At 32.6% G+C, this 17,324-nt stretch overlaps 3 protein-coding genes across 3 annotated transcripts; 2 read left to right on the top strand and 1 right to left on the bottom strand.

The window, feature by feature from the left end:
• Window positions 1–376: 376 nt before the first annotated feature.
• PPL_10456 (TVP38/TMEM64 family protein) lies at window positions 377–3,719 on the top strand (the record flags this gene model as incomplete). The annotated part of the gene is made up of 8 exons (XM_020581231.1): window positions 377–440; window positions 568–1,602; window positions 1,714–1,784; window positions 2,573–2,681; window positions 2,766–2,823; window positions 2,913–3,041; window positions 3,119–3,261; window positions 3,403–3,719. The coding sequence occupies 8 exons, from the start codon at window positions 377–379 to the stop codon at window positions 3,717–3,719; spliced, it is 1,926 nt and encodes a 641-aa protein (XP_020428018.1).
• A 3,117-nt stretch (window positions 3,720–6,836) lies between these two features.
• Window positions 6,837–12,810, top strand: gefN (Ras guanine nucleotide exchange factor; the record flags this gene model as incomplete). Its single annotated transcript, XM_020581230.1, has 7 exons — window positions 6,837–7,435; window positions 7,517–10,212; window positions 10,291–10,931; window positions 11,003–11,516; window positions 12,171–12,236; window positions 12,295–12,495; window positions 12,614–12,810. 7 exons carry the CDS (start codon window positions 6,837–6,839, stop codon window positions 12,808–12,810), a joined length of 4,914 nt encoding a protein of 1,637 aa, XP_020428017.1.
• A 206-nt stretch (window positions 12,811–13,016) lies between these two features.
• On the bottom strand, window positions 13,017–17,310 carry PPL_10454 (tryptophan 2,3-dioxygenase; the record flags this gene model as incomplete). Its single annotated transcript, XM_020581229.1, has 11 exons — window positions 13,017–13,058; window positions 13,221–13,512; window positions 13,590–13,800; window positions 14,047–14,221; window positions 14,298–14,442; window positions 14,700–14,845; window positions 14,893–14,912; window positions 15,368–15,846; window positions 16,432–16,963; window positions 17,060–17,164; window positions 17,259–17,310. The coding sequence occupies 11 exons, from the start codon at window positions 17,308–17,310 to the stop codon at window positions 13,017–13,019; spliced, it is 2,199 nt and encodes a 732-aa protein (XP_020428016.1).
• Between the last annotated feature and the right edge of the window lie 14 nt (window positions 17,311–17,324).

Raw genomic sequence — 17,324 nt, 5'->3', positions numbered from 1 at the left:
TACCATAACACCATATTATCATCACTTGATCAGCACAACAAAATTCAAAAAGTAAATGTTCAAAAATAAACATACAATAATATATCAATATAAATAATCAGTATTAATATATATTTGTTTATATATATTTGTTTTTTTTTTTAATTTATATTGATTTGTTTCAAAACAACAAAAACCAAATCAAATTTATTTGATCATAATCATTAAATTATTATACAATAGGTTTGTTGACTATTTACATTTGCATCAATATATTTATATATCTAAAAACTATTTTAGTGTAGAATTATTTTTATATCTATTATATAACAACAATCACAACACCCTTTCTCTATTTATTAAGTTTTATAAATTTATCAATAATAAAACATAAAAAATGAGATTATTTGCGAGTTTGCTATTAGTATTACTCGTAGCTGCTATAAATGTATCTGGTCAAGGTAAGATTATAATTACTAAATTTAAAAATAAAATCCAGAAAGATTGGATTTTTAATAATATTATTGAAATAGTTATTAATAATTTTCTTTTTCTTTTTTTTCTTTTTTTGTTTTTAATATTATATAGGCGCATGTTTGAATTCAAAATGTCCCGTTGGATTTTATTGTGAGGATGTGGGTGGTACTGCAACCTGTAAGCCAAGTTCTAGTAGTGCCGGTCAGCCTGCTACCGATGCTGGTGTAGAAATAACATGTTTAAATTTACGTTGTAAAGCCTATGAAACCTGTCAAATGGAAAATGGAAAGCCAGTCTGCAAGGCATCCGGTCAGACTTCATCTTCTGGAACCTCTGGTGGTGGTTGTCAGAAGGAAGGAGACTGTGGTTACGGATACTGGTGTGATACCAACGACCACCAGTGCAAACCATGGTCTTCCTCATCGTCGTCCTCCGGTCAATCCTCGTCGTCAGGATCATCCGGTACCTCTGGTGGTTGTCAAAACGATGCTCAATGCGGTTGGGGCAAATGGTGTGACACCTCCGATGGTCAATGCAAGCCATGGTCAACCTCTGGTTCCACCTCCGGTCAGACTTCATCGTCAGGTAGCTCATCCGGTGGTTGTCAAAACGACGAACAATGTGGTTGGGGTAAATGGTGTGATCACATCGATGGAAAATGTAAGCCATGGTCACCAACCAGCTCCTCATCCGGTCAAACTTCATCGTCTGGTACTTCCGGTGTACAGTGTCAAAAGGACGTAGACTGTGGTTGGGGTAAATGGTGTGATACCGCCACTGGTCAATGCAAGCCATGGTCAACCTCTGGATCAACCTCAGGTCAAACTTCATCTTCTGGTAGCTCCTCATCCTCATCATCATCATCATCCTCTGGTGGTAGTTCATGTGCCAACTTCAAATGTTTCGACGGATTGATTTGTGTTGTCCAAAACGGTGTCCCAACCTGTGTCCATGCCTCTTCCACCTCCGGTCAAACTTCATCGTCAGGTAGCTCATCCTCATCCTCCTCATCTGGTGGTTGTCAAAACGACGCTCAATGTGGTTGGGGTAAATGGTGTGATCTCTACAGTGGTCAATGCAAGCCATGGTCAACTTCCGGCCAAACCTCGTCATCCGGTTCATCGTCTGGCCATGACAAATGTTGGGGTAAGAACTGTGGTTGGGGATACTATTGTGACCCATCCGACGGAAGCTGCAAACCACACAACCCAACCACCGGTGGTGTCCACATCTGTAGCATCTTACAATGCCCACCAGGATACCATTGTGAACAACGTGGAGACAAGGGTGCATGTGTACCAGACAATAACAATCACTGCAGCGATGTCGTTTGTCCAAATCAATACCACTGCGCAACATGCAGAGATGGTGCCATCATCTGTGAACCCGATTCTAATTTTATTGCTATTTTTGAAAAGAAAAAAAAAACAAGAAAAACAAAACCAAAATCAATTTAATTTCATAATCAAAAATAATTATTGGTAATTTTAAAATAATAATAATAATAATAATAATAAATCATAATAAATCATAATAATAATAATAATAACTTCTTAATATAATTTTAATAAAAATATTTTTTTTTTTTTTTTTTATTAAAACAATGTAATTATAATCAATTATTTATTCAATTCAAAATACTTTTTTTATTTTTTTATTATCTTTGATTTTATTATTAGAAGAATAAAAGATAAAACAATCAAAATAATATATATCTAACACATTATTTATTTATTTTGTATTTTTATTATTTTTTTTTATTATTTTTAATTATTTATTTTTCTTTTAGAAATTAATAATAAGATTTTGATAATTAATTTCCAGATCCTAAACTTTTTATTTTTAATAGAATGTTAATGATTCACACTTGCAACACCAACATAAACACCTAAACTGAGCAACTTGAATTCTCAAATATATTGGAAAATGAAAATTTTGATTTTTTTTTTTTTTTTGTTGTAATCAACAACAACACTATTCAATTTATTTATATCATTTTTCAAAAAACTACTTACATTCATACAAGCAATATATAAATAGAATAGTAACAAATACTATAGTTGTAAAAAATAAATAGTTTTAATATATAAGTAATATAATAATATAATTACAGTAGATGAGTCAATCTAAACTATCACTTTTGAAACAAAATGAAACTAGCAATAAAGATATTAACAATAACAATATAAATAATAACGATAGCAATAACAATAGTAATAGTAAAAGTAATAATAATAATAATATATTAAATAATAGTTTATATATAAAAAAGAACCTTTACCTCTATCTGTTTTATTTATTTTATTTAGTATTGCAATATCATTTATCATATTCTTATTTCTTAATTTCCCAAGTCTTAAACCGTATGTACATACAACACATATGCTACTTTGTACATGCACATACTAAATATGTTGTTAACTAATCAATATTATCTACCACAACAATAAATACAGTGAACATAGATCAAAACTTCATTTACCTACCAATTTTCAAGATGTACAAACTCTAAGCGAAATCCTTTCACAATACACCGATGATAACTATTTCATCGTAATGAGTACTTTTGGTTTTATCTATATATTGTAACTATCAAATCATTCATTCAATCAATCAATATATTATCAATATTAATATATATAAATGTTAATGTTATATCTAGTTTACAAGCATTTTCAATACCGGGATCGATTTTCTTAAGTTTTTTGTCGGGCGGTCTGTTTGGATTGTGGGTTGGATTCCCTTTGGTTTGTTTGGTCGCTACGATTGGCGCAGTCTGTAGCTATCTCATTTCGTTTCACATCTGTAGGAATCTGGTGTTACGCTTCTTCCCCGATAAACTATCGTTGTTTGCACAGGAGGTAGGCAAGCGTCGTAGCGCCCTACTGAACTACTTGATATTCTTGCGAATCACACCGTTCCTACCGAATTGGTTCATCAATTTAGCGTCGCCTCTCCTAGAGGTACCCGTTTCAACGTTTGCTTTCGGTACTTTCATTGGCATCATGCCAGCGACATTCCTTGCCGTCAAGGCTGGCTTGGCAATTCAAGAGATAAGCAAACCCGGTGATATTTTCGATGCTAAATCCATTGCATCCATGGGATTGCTGGCAATACTCTCTATATTGCCAACTCTTGAGCCTGTTCGTCGACGACTGGATCAAATTATCAATCGTAATAATAATGCTACTACTATTACCAATAACAACAATAACAACAACAATATCAACAATACCAACAATAATAAAACAAAATTATCATAAAAATAAATTCACATAATTATAATTAAGGTAAATAATTCCACAATATTAAAACCAACTTACTATTCTATTCTCATCTTTATCTATATCTTTCATTGTACCATACTATAAAAACAACAATTATTTTATATTATTTTTACTAAACTTATAATAAGGCACATTTATATTGTTGCTGTAATTGTTTTAACAATAAATGGATGAATTTAGATGCAATCACATAGCACAGAGACGTAAGGAGAAAGATTTACAATATTTATTTTTAAAAAAAACTAAAACACAACAATCATATCAATCTGATTTAATTAGTCAACAACTATTCCCATACACCTCACCATAAAAGGAGATAAATAAAAAACAATCATTATAATACACACTTACAAAATAAACAATTATAATTTTTTTGGAGAATGTATTTTTTATTATTACTGTGAAAATTATTTGTTTATAGAAATAGTGGGATTGAATTGAATGGAATCGAACCTCTAGATAACAATAGCAGTAACAATATTAATAATAAAAATGATATTTAAAAGGAAAAAATTGAATTTAAAATTAAAAGTATGTAGTATTTGTGTTTGTGTATCTGTGTGAGTGTGTGAGATTATTTTGTCTAAGTATGGTAATTTGTTTTAAAATCTATATTAGACAACGACGAATATGATATGGCTAGTATACTCTACATAGCAACAGTAACAATAACAACAATATGAAAAAAAAAAAACCAACAACTAAATATAATCAGTAGCACATAACTATAGTTTCTGTTAAACAAAAAATCAAAACAAGTCACTTGTAGTGTTAACACCACTTTCATTTAATTTTCTATTTTATTATTTGTTTTTGATCCACACGAATTTAAAGTTATATTTCTTTGTTTACTTTTCTTTGGTTTTATTTCCTTATTCAAAGTACTACAAGAAGCAATTGCTATAAACACCATTGTTCATTAAAAATTATTTCATCACTTTATATATTTTTGTTTAAATATAATCCTATAAGAAAAAAAAATCATATCATATGATTAAACACTGTCTACAAATAATTTAATATAATATAAATTTCTATTCTAATATTATTACTATCCAAATTTAAATTAAGTAAGTTTTTATTTTTTTAATATTATAAATTGTGATGGTGTGTGTTGAGTGTGGTATTGAAAAACAATATATCAAATATATATTTATGATTTATATGTGTGTATGTGTGTTTGTTTGTGATTGTGTGTGTGAATGTGTGTTTATCTAACAAAAATTAGGTATTATTATTTTAAAATAAATATATAAACACATATAGAATATTTATTATTGTTAATGTTTGTGATTGCCAATTTTCAAAATTAAATTTATAGACTATACTTATTGTTATCAAAATCAAACACACACTCTACAATAAATAATTTTCATTTCAATTATCATCAACAACAACATAATCATCATCATTTAATAAAAAATACCAATTATCATCATCATCCTGCAACATCATCATACAATCTATCAATACAATATTATTCAATATTAATATTAAATTCAAAAAGCTATTGTTCTATTGAGAGAAGAAAATAATTGATCTCCTCTTACCAATCACGCCCCACCCACCAACACACATTCAAGAAAACATCCATCAAAATATAATTATATATACCATATACATATATATATTATATACTAATTTGACCAAATCGTTAAATTGAACACTGAACTTGCTAGTAGTACTCCAGCAAAAACAAAAAAATAAAACAATAATATATTGTATAGTATTTGCATAGGTGGGTGTTGTTTTTAATTTGGTTATTGTTATTGTTGTTATTATTGATGTTGATGTTGTTTATAGAAATAGAACAAAGAAGAAATGCTAATCAAAAAGAAGAGCAGCATAACAATAAACATACATACAAACAAACAAACAAAAATATTATTATTGATCACACACATATATTATAATCAATAATATAATAATATCAAAAAAAATTTGTTTAATTAAATATATAAATAATTTGAATATATATATTATTTTTATATGATAATCAAAACAAGCACCAGTGCTGGAACATTTAAGAGCTATGCAGGGTTGAATTCATTTACCACTCATAAATAACCAAAATCATAATAAACAAGAGAATATATCAAAATATATTTTTATATAATATAATAATAATCCTTAATTTATTATTTGCTTTTATATTTTCGACCTGTAAATTAGAAATACACTTCATCACTTAGTAATTTAATTTTTTAAACAAATAATAATTTAATTAAAATTAAAATATTCTTTTCAATAAATATAAAAAAGATAAAGAATATAGATATATTTATAAACATTTAGATTTAATTTTAAACATATATATAATCAATCATATACATTTTGAATATTTATTATTTCTAAATTTTATTTTATTTTTCTTTCAAAAACATATATAATCAATCAACACACCAGTCAGCATCAGATTTTAAATTATATTTAAAATCATTCAATATATTATTATTATTCTTATAATTCTATTAAAATTATTTCATTTTAACATAACAATAAGTTTAATCATAAATATAAATAAAAATTATTAATAAATTAATTTTGTTTGACTTATATATAATTTGTTAGTTAAGAATTTAAAAAATGTTGTTACAAATTCAAAATACTCAGCAAAATCAGCAACAGCAACAACAACAACAACAAAATAATAATTTTCAAAATGGAAATGCTGGAATGTCAACAGATAATTTAGGATTATCTAGGATGAAACTAAAAGAGATCTCTTTGGCATATATAATTACAAATAAATTGAGGTCGTTAAATGTCAGTGAGAATCTCTTGACTGAAATCTCTATAGAACTGATAGAGGCAACACCGGTATTGATGGTTGCAGATTTTAGTTTCAATCGGCTCACCAAACTACCGAATGAAATCAACAAATGGCGCCAAATGAATACTCTAAAGTTGGACCGGAACAACCTGGTAGTGCTGCCGCCGACGATCACCGAACTGCTCGAACTGGAACACCTCTCTCTCACATCGAATCTCCTTGAGGAACTGCCCAATCTCACCGAACTCCCGATGCTCAAACAACTGTCGCTCTCACACAATCCAACACTGCCCGCATTCCTAACGAAAACCTATGCTTACATGTATCCGCCTATACAATCATTATCATCGTCATCGTCGTTGTCCAACAACAAACAACTTCAACTACAACAACAACAACAAAAACTACAACATCAATTGTCACAAACTGAAGGTTATCAACTTTCACAACAACAAATTCAAATACAATTACCGTTGATAATGGGAAACAACAGTAACGATGATAACAATAGTAATGGTAGTAGCGGTAATAATATAAACGGTGGATATCCAGGAAACAGTGCGTTGTCTCCGGTGTCTAGATTGCCGACCTCTAAACTACCGACACAATTTATATCTATCAATGTATCACCGCTGCAATCTCCCCATTCCGAGGGTGATGTCACTCCAAACAACAATAGCAACTCGAAAATGAATCGACTCGATCTAGAGGGTACTCACTTTACCTACTTCCCATTTAAAGTGGATCAAACGAAACTGGTGAAACTACCGCGTCTTCTCTTAGGAAAGAACTACAAAATCGACTTTGACCGTTGCTACATAAACTGGGCTGCTTTTCGAAGTCTAAAAGTATTATCACTTGATCATTGTCAATTAAATAGATTCCCAACTGGTGTTTGTAATATACCATCATTAAGAAGGTAACATCAAATAATTGCTATTCCGTTTTTAGAAAAATTACTGATCAATCATTTTTCATTTTTCAATTAATTTTTTTTTAGATTGAATTTAAAAAAGAATCAAATACAAACAATTCCAGGTGAAATAAAGAAATTAACAAAATTAAAGAGAATCGATCTATCACATAATCAAGTGGATTCGATACCGAATGAAGTAGCGGAATTAGCGTTGTTGAAATCGATCAATATCAATAGTAATAGGTTCAAGACTGGTCAGTCTGTGACACCTCTCTCGTTTATCGCTACTCTAGAGAAGATCAGTCTCAATCATAATCAATTGACAGAGTTTCCATCTTGTTTTCTTGCACTTCCACTGCATACACTCTATCTAGACCACAACGAAATACCCGAGGTACCACCCGAAGTAAAACAATGGAAGACACTTAGAGATTTCTCAATTAATAATAATATTGTAAAGAGAGTGAATCAACAACAACAACTTCCAATTCAACAAACTGCACAATTACAAATAGTACAACAACAACCACAACCACAACAACAACTAAAGTATGAAAAGTTACATGTTGAGATTCCTAGACTTCAATCGATATCGATTGCCAACAATCAATCCGATGCCTCTCAAGTCAGTAATATGATGGAACAAATGTCGTTGTCACCTCATTCCGCCAGTGGAGGAAATGAACCATTATCACCCAGCCAAACACCACTCTCACCTTCGAGAAAACCACCTAAACCTCTACCTTTACCACCTTCAATGCCATCACTCTCTAATAACAACAATAATAGTAGTAATAATAACAAATCGAGACTGTCCACTTCAGCAATTATTAGTCCGACAAGACCAACATCCACCAATATTCAACAACAACCAATCACCTCAACAAGTTCATCACCAATTATAAACTCTGAAACTCGACCAAAAGTACCACCTTTGAAGTTATCAAAGAATAGTTTGTCTGTTACTACAAGTATTCCAAACAATATCAATAGTTTAGCTAGCGACGATAACAATAGTTCGACTTCCATGATGAGTAGTTCCATCTCGAACGACCACCTCTCAAAGTTGGCAACCGCTGGAAACAATAGTAGCAGTAGTAATCTTGGATTGGGTGCACGTGTCCGCTCGTTTACCTCCTACGAATACAGCATGGAACAAGAGAAGCAGTTGATGCATACTACATCCTCTTCGTCTGGTGATAGTTGGCAAGATGATGACATTGGAGGAAATCACCAAGATTTAGTATCACCAAACTCTATTGATAACAATAATAATAACAACAATAACTACACGAAACCATCGAATGGATTGAGTAAATCTACCTCTGCATTTACATCACCAAGAGGACATCACAAGGAGAAGAAAAGTTCCAAAATATTTGATTTTTTTGCATTAGCCAAAGGAACCTTGACAGCAAAATTAAAGAATCCACAACAGCAACAACAACAGGTACAACAGCAACAATCACAACAACAACAACAGAATAACAGTAAAATAGCAACAGATTCTCTGACACCAAGAAATTCCAATGGATCTCTTATCAATCAATGTACCAGCTCACCATCTACACCACGTCCATCGTTCCCAGAGAGAAATGGTAGTAACTCTTCATTGGCCAATATCGCCAATACTACTACTACGACAAGTAGTTGCAGTGTGACTCCATCGGACAACTCTCCAACACCGAGAAAGCGTGACCGTAAGCTTTCCAATAGCTTTAGTAACAATAACATAAATGCTTCATTTATACACACTAAAGATCAACCAACGAACCACAGCAACAATAATAATACTCATGGATCTGTAATCAGTAGTTTAATTCGTCATAGTAGCCATAGTAATATAAACAGTTCCACCATTATAAATAATAATAATAATAATAATAATAATAATAATTATAGCAATAGTTATGTCAACAATAATATCAATCATTATTCAAATAGCAGTAACAACAACAACAATAACAATAACAATAATTCAATCACACATTCTCATTCCAATTCCAATCAACATCTATCGCACTCTGTAAATCCAGTATCTGCCAATCCAATATTATTTGTTGATCCTATGGAGGTTACCTATGAAGATACTCTGAAGAATATGAGTTATTCAAGTGGTGGAATGGGTGCTCATTTCGAAATGGTTAGTCATTCGATGCCTATGACCTCGTCTATCCTGTTGGATACTTCGAATCGCGACGATGTCGGCTTGACAGAATCAACGGTTATCAATCGCAGTAGTTCAAGTTCATCCGCTGTTTCTTCGTCGTACCGCAAGTCACCTCCAATTTCCGACCAACAACCGACTCCGGTCGCACAGAAACTCGAACTATTGAAACAATCGAAGTTGGAATTCGTTGAGGAGATCAACGTCGACGATAAATCGCTGGTAATTCCACCATCCAACTCAAAGAAGAGGCTGACCGCACTGGTGTTACCAACGAAACCGAACCACGGACACTCCGGTAGTATCAGTACACTGCTTGTTCCGGCAGCAGCTGCTGCACTTCAAACGCGCAAGTCACTCGGTGGCTCCAGTGATCCGAGCAAGCGTAAACTCAAGAAGCGTGAAGAATCCGGTGGAGTACTTCGTGAATCGACCAGCACTGGTAACCTTACCTCCAGCATCTACCTTGAGGGTGATGACTTTATTCGTGATCTTATGGCAAGTCCAGTCATCAATGTTGACATTGAATTTACCTCTGAAGATGGTGTACCAAAGATTAAAGCTGCCACTCTTAAAATGTTGGTAAATGCATTATCTCATGAGAAAGGACATAGTAAGTTTTGTGAAATTATCTTTATCACACTTGGAAAACATTATAACTAACTTGCTCATTTTATTTTTATTATTATAGGTAAAGAATTGGAAAATATGTTTTTTGATACCTATATGTTATTTACCAATGTAGATACGCTAATTCAGTTGCTGAGTGAGCGATTCTATCATACTGGAAAGAATAACTCACCGATTATCAAACAAAAGGTGTTGAGATTCGTTCAGCGTTGGGTTGACCGAAACTGGGAGGATTTCAATGAGAAGCAATCGGCTAATCTTCTCGAGTTTTGTAAGACTTGTCAGGAGACAGTCGAGCAAGGAATGCCAACCTCGACCTACTCGATCAAGAATCAAATCACTTCGCTGACCAACATTATCAAGATGCGTAGAGATGGAACCTATGTGCCCGATGAAGACCAAGAGAGTTGGGAACAACCACCGATTCCCGATTTCATTTATCAGGAGAATTTCACTCTCCTGGACTTGAAATCACACGAGATTGCCAGACAACTATCAATCATAGACCAATCACTCATAATTAAAATTACCAAACATGAACTGCTTGACTATGTACAAAGCCAGTCGAATCCACCCCAATCCATCGTCAATGTAACCAATCGATTCAACTACATCTCTCGTTGGGTTGCAAGTGAAATTACCACATGTTACAATTTGGACAAGAGAATTATGTTGATATTTAAATTTATTAATATTGCATTGGTAATTATACTATAGTTAAAACAAATTTTAATATTTATCTATTAACCAATTATTATTATTTTTATTTATAGAATTGTTGGGTATTAAAGAATTTCAATAGTGCAATTGCTATTATTGCTGGTATGAAACATGGTGCTGTGTTGAGATTGAAATCTACATGGTTCTACATCAACAATTCCAAGGCAAATGCAATCTTTCAGGAATTTGAGGAGATGATCTCACCGACTTCTCTCTCGAAACTCAGAAAGATCATGGATTCCGTTGAACCACCTGCCGTTCCATATCTTGGTAGTTACTTTAACCATTTGGTTGGTATTACCGAAGGTAACAAATCGACCAAGTCATCCGACCAAATCAATCTTCTCAAATACGAGATGTTGAGTAAGATTCTCCAACGTGTTCACCTCATTCAATCAAAGACCTACAATTTGGCGAGTGTCGGTGTCATCCAGAAGTTCCTCAACGAACTACCACAACTCACCGAAGCACAACTATACGAGTCCGTTTCAAAACTTGATTCCTCAAGAGATCTCAGCGCCGAAACTTCAAAACTTCGAAACAAAAAAAGAAAAGGCACAATAGATGGTTAGAACCAACTTGATAATAATAATAACCTTGATTTACATTAGTTTGTAATAATTTAAATAATAATAAAAATTAATGTATTTTGCAAAACAAGCAAAAATAAAAAATTAATTTATTTTAAATTACATTTTTTTTTTTCTATTGTTCAACATCAATAAAGTGAAAAGATAGAATTTATATGTATTTGCTTTAGTGCGAAAAACATAAACCATTTAGTTTGTTTTGGAAGAGTGTGAGATTTAGAGTGTGGTTGTTTTGAAGAGATAGTAAAAAAATTGTAAAAAATGTTTTAAACACTCTTGGTTTGTAATATTGTTAAAACAAATACATGGTTTAGTTTATTTATTTATTTTAAATTTATTTATAAAGAATAATAACTTAGATATTTATTTATATGATTGTTTTTAATAGTAATAATAATAGAAAGATTTCATCTTTAATCATTTTTTTATTTTAAAAAAACAATGTTATCATTACCTCATATTTTACTAAATAAAATTGTAAATAGTATACCAGATAATATAGATAGAGTATCATTTATTTTGACATGTAGGAAATTATTTCAAGAAAAAGATAAATTCATTAGATTTTCTAATCATGAAAAACTACATTTTGGGATGGTTCCTTTGGTAAATAATAATAACATAAAAATAGAATTTTTAAGTGATAATATTGGAAAAGTAAATTTAGAAGAAAATGATAAAAAGAATATATTTTTTGGTAATATTATTTATTAAATAGTTTAAATTCATTAAAATCTAACTTTAGTAATATTTAGAATTTCTGGATAATAATAGGTTTTTAAGATTTAATGATAGTTTTTATGATAAAGATATCATTCCACCTACAGTTACAACTTTGCAATTAGCGAAAAATTATAATGAACCAATTGAAAAGGATTTAATTCCAAATCATATTACAACATTGATATTTGGAGATAACTTTGATCAAAAAATAGCTCCAAATTCATTACCAGATAGTATAGAATGTTTAATATTCGGATATAATTTCAACTGTGAACTCAGACCCAATCTGCTCCCAAAGAGACTAAAGACATTGGTGTTTGGGGATTCATTCAATCAACCTATTAAATTTAGTTATTTACCTCAGACTTTGGAGTATCTGGAATTTGGATATCGATTTAACCGACCGATTAAACCTAGATCGATACCGAAATCAATTTCTCATCTTGAATTTGGATATCGCTTCAATCAGATGTGTGACGTACCAACCCAAATGGATACTTTCCGAATCTCCTCTGACTATAGTCATTGTATTTTCATGGGATCACTGATGACCATAGAACATTTAATTCTGACAATCAGCGTGGAAGAGTGTAGCAGGTTCCTATTTTTACACCACCATTCCATTGACAATCTACCAAGATTAAAAACCATTACTTTCCAAATATCCAATGTAAACAAAGTCAAGATTCGCATAATAGATAAAGATTACTCATTCCTTCTTTCAAACAATTTAAAAGGTGGATTTATTTCAAATTCAAACTTGACAAAAGAATGGATAAGCGAAAACATAATAAAACTAATAAAAAATAATTAATAAAATAATAATTGTTTTTTTTATAAGTTTTGTTGTGATATGAGCTATTCTATTGTTGTTGCTAAGTTGTTTGCAATGAATATAATAATTTACATATTTAAACGATTATAATGGTGACCAAGCAAACTCCATTTGCTCACTGACTGATTTTGGAAGCTGTGGTAGAGTGTTTCTTGGGATGAGGTATGAGGACAAGTTGAAGAGGTCCAAGAAAATTTTGTAACGATCACCAACAGTGGTTCTAAGATAGTGATATCCTGATGATCCACCAGTACCAATCTTGGCTCCAATGATTCTCTGTACCATCATCATGTGACGGAATCTCCACATTCCCAATAACTCGTCAATCTCTGTCAATTGATTCAAAATGATGAATGGTGTATGGAAGATTGGTTCATCTTTATACAAATAGATTAACAAAGCAGATTGAATAGCCCTATAATATTAATAATAAGAATTCCGAAAATTAATATTATTATGTTTGTTGCTAGCAACACCTATTAAAAAACATACTTGTATGTAAGTCTAACTTCACCCTTCTCCAATTTGTTATTATATTCGGTTTCGTTGAATAGTGTTTTGAATGATTCCATATTCTTGTGAACCTCTTTGTAGTTTTGTTCTTTAATATCGTCGGTCAAATTCGAGTTGTTTCTGATTCTCTCCAAGTCTCTCTCAAGAATTTTGTCGACAGCATTCTTGTAGGATGACCAAAAGTCGTAGTCTTTGTAGTTTAAGAATGGATTTCTCTCTAGCCATTTGATGACCAGTGCGAGTAGCGATGTTTCATTCTCGGATTTGTGGAGCATGTCACGATCCTTCTCCGAGAAGAAAGTGTGGTAATGGTGTTGCTGGTATTGCAAACGGTTGGTCGGTAAAATACCAAGTTTGTTCTCGATGACACGGAACTGTACACTCTGGAATCCCGATGCCGGAACCAAGAGATTACGGAACTCCAAGAAATCCATACCGGTCATAGTCTCTAGAATACTGATTTGCTCTACCAACAACTTTTGAATCTGTATAATACGACCTAAACGATTGACAATGATACCGTTCTGACGCTCCGGAGTTGGTGGAGTAGACATTATCTTTACGATTGAATCAACTTCGTGAATGATTTGTTTAAACCACAATTCATATGTCTATAATATGTAACAAGAATTAGAATTAGTTTCCCCCTATTTATAACACATTTGTCAATAACAATCTTAAACTTACTTGATGAATAATGATGAAAAGCATCTCTTCATGAGCTGGATTACCTGCTTTCTCACTCTCTGGTTTTTGACAATTTAAAAGACCGTCCAATTGCAAGTAAGATCCATAATAGACACCTGTATGAACTGTGCTTACTTCCATTGCTCTATATATATTAAAAAAAAAAGATATTATAATTAATATTATTTAATTAATATTAATGATTAATGTTTTTCGGACAAACTAATTAATTAAACATTAGATTAATGTATGCATGTTGTTATTGTTGCATATTTCATTTCGGTATAAAAATAATAATAATTATTTGAGAAATGATGCAAAGACAATAAACTTTATTTCATGCATTCACGTGTTGTTTTTGTTTTTTTTGTCTGCCCCATGTTTGAAATAAAAAACACATACGGTTCCATTAGAGAAGCATTCTTGATGGATTCTTTGATGTCAGCTGCTGCCGAAGCAAAGATACAACCATGTGACTGTGGTGGTGGTGGTGTTTGATTGTTGTCGTTTTCAGACATTGAATAGGCAATCTGATCTGTAATAACTAACTAAAAAACTTAAATATTTAATTCAAAGAATTTATTAAAAGTCTAACAACAACTGCACTGATGCTGACTAATAAAAATAAAATATATATTAAAAATTTAGATGTTACTGAACTGAATGAAATGTTAAGTCTGACTTTTTGAGCAAAAGATATTCCAAAAAATTTGAAAATGAAACAAAAATTGAAAATAATTCAAAAAAAAATTAAAAAAAAATATTCATGTATTTTTTTTTTTGAGGTATTGTGTTCAAACTCCGACTTTCATGGTCTTTCGCTTGACCAAACACAATTCTTTGTTGTCTCAATCCTAAACCCCCGATTGTTGTTTAATTTTTTGATTTTTCTTAATTTTTCTTTACTTGAATCAAAAATCTTTTGTTTTTTGAGATGTTGGGAGAAAGAGAGAAAGAGATTTAATCAAATCTGATTATAATCATTCTCATTGTATAAATTTTTTTTTGAATTTTTTTTTAATTTTTTTTTTTTATTATTATTTCTCTTTTTTTTTTTTAGTGGGAATGACCATGTCCACCACTTCCACCGTGACTATGTCCATGACCACCTCCACTTCCACCATGACTATGTCCATGTCCACCTTCACCTCCACCATGACTATGTCCGTGTCCACCAGCATGGCTGTGTCCATGTCCACCATGACTACCACCATGGCTATGACCATGTCCACCACCATGACTATGACCGTGTCCACCACCATGGCTGTGTCCATGACCGTCATCGTCATGATCATCATGACACTCTTCCTCTGGTTCCGGTTCGACATAGTATGTCATTACACCTTTTTCAATCATCGATTCGACATGCTTGATATATCTATCCAAAATCTTTTTCTCTGCAATCTTAATGTATAATGTAAAACGAATGAAATTGGCTGGATTCTTTGAGAGCATCTGTTCGTCTTCCTGTAGAGTGGTTGGGTAGCTTGCCAATCGCTTTTTCAGTAAAGAGACAATCGATTTGTATGCTGCCAACTCGTTTTGTTCGCTCACCAGTGTGTATGCTTCTCGGGTTGGTTGATGATTGCAATTGGAGTGGTCGTGGTGACTGTGTCCCGCTTCGAGTTTCGGTGCAACCTTGGCGGTTTCCTGTTCGTTCATCGCATAGACTCTCATGAATGGCAACACGATCGCTGGTAGCGAGGTGTTGGCGGCGTTCGAATCGAGTGTAATCTGTGGACTCTGAGAGATTCCACGCTCCTCGAGAATGTGCATCTTGTCGTGGTGCAACTCGTCGTCCTCCAGTTGCAACTTGAATTTCAGTGTATCGTTTGGATTGGTCTTCAAACAGAATCCACTGTATAGCAGTAGCTGGAAGTTTGGACGGTCACCATAGTTTATGAAAACTTGGTCGCCACTCTTGAAAGTCTTGACCGCAGAGCAAGTCAGAGCGTGAGAATCCGACTCATAGTAGGTCGAGATCTTTCCGGTGGCAACGTGATTACAGAGATCCCAGAATGGAATCAAACAATGTTGCACGTTGTGTTGGATGTACGGAGCGGCAGCCGGAACGGTGTTGGTGAACGGGATCTGATTCTGACGCGACATCATCGTGGAGACCGCCCACACAAACAACTCCCATGTGAAATTCGAGGTCGAGAGAATACCCGGATTCTTTCCAAAGAAATCGTAGAGGAAGCAGTATTGTCTCAGAGTGTTACGGTAGGTGTTGATCGATTCCTCGAGGACGGGTGATCCGATGAGCAGCTGGAATTCGGCCAGTGTGAAATAGAGCGCTGTCTTGTAGGATTTCGGGAGCATACGGATGTACGGTGCCCAGAACGACTGCTGTTGCTTCTGTGTCTCTTGAATGAGGTGGATCACCAACAGCATGTTTGGCAACATCTTAAAGAGTGGCTCACGTGACACCTTGTCTCCGATCGATTTGAAAGCAGTCTCTTGCGACATGAACAGTTTCAGTGGTACCTTGATGAATTCATCGCCCTCCTTAATCTCTGTGTTGGCAATCAAACCGGTACCCTCTGCCAGAGTTCTTACAATTTTTACTTTATCCAATGATTCTTGACAACCATTAGATGCCAACCAATTCTTGAATTGATCTACAATCTGTTGATCTGATAATGTTGGTTCTGGTTGTTCTTTTTCTATAAATTTAATATATATAAAATATATATTGTTATTGTTTAGTTCTTTGTTTTATCACCAAACATGACACCTCTAAATAACCTGTCTGAACTTACGTAATTTTTTGAGATTGGTTTGTAATTCAATCAACTTTTGTACATTTTTATATGTTCTTTCGAATTTCTTAATGTCACTTACATTTGGACCTGTCTTTCTTTCCTCTAAATTTTAGTTGATTTGTTTTGATGCAGACAATTAATGATTAATAATTCAAATGACTTATTGTAAATGTGTAATAGTAATAATAATATATACCTTCATCTATAGATTTAACATGATCTTTAATTGCTGATAGTGCTTTGATCATGCTTTTATATATTA

Source organism: Heterostelium album (genome assembly GCF_000004825.1).
Source record: "Heterostelium album PN500 unplaced genomic scaffold PPL_scaffold14, whole genome shotgun sequence".
Lineage (NCBI taxonomy): Eukaryota > Evosea > Eumycetozoa > Acytosteliales > Acytosteliaceae > Heterostelium > Heterostelium album.
Note: the sequence above shows the minus strand (reverse complement) of the source record. Positions and strands in the feature narration are given on the sequence as shown.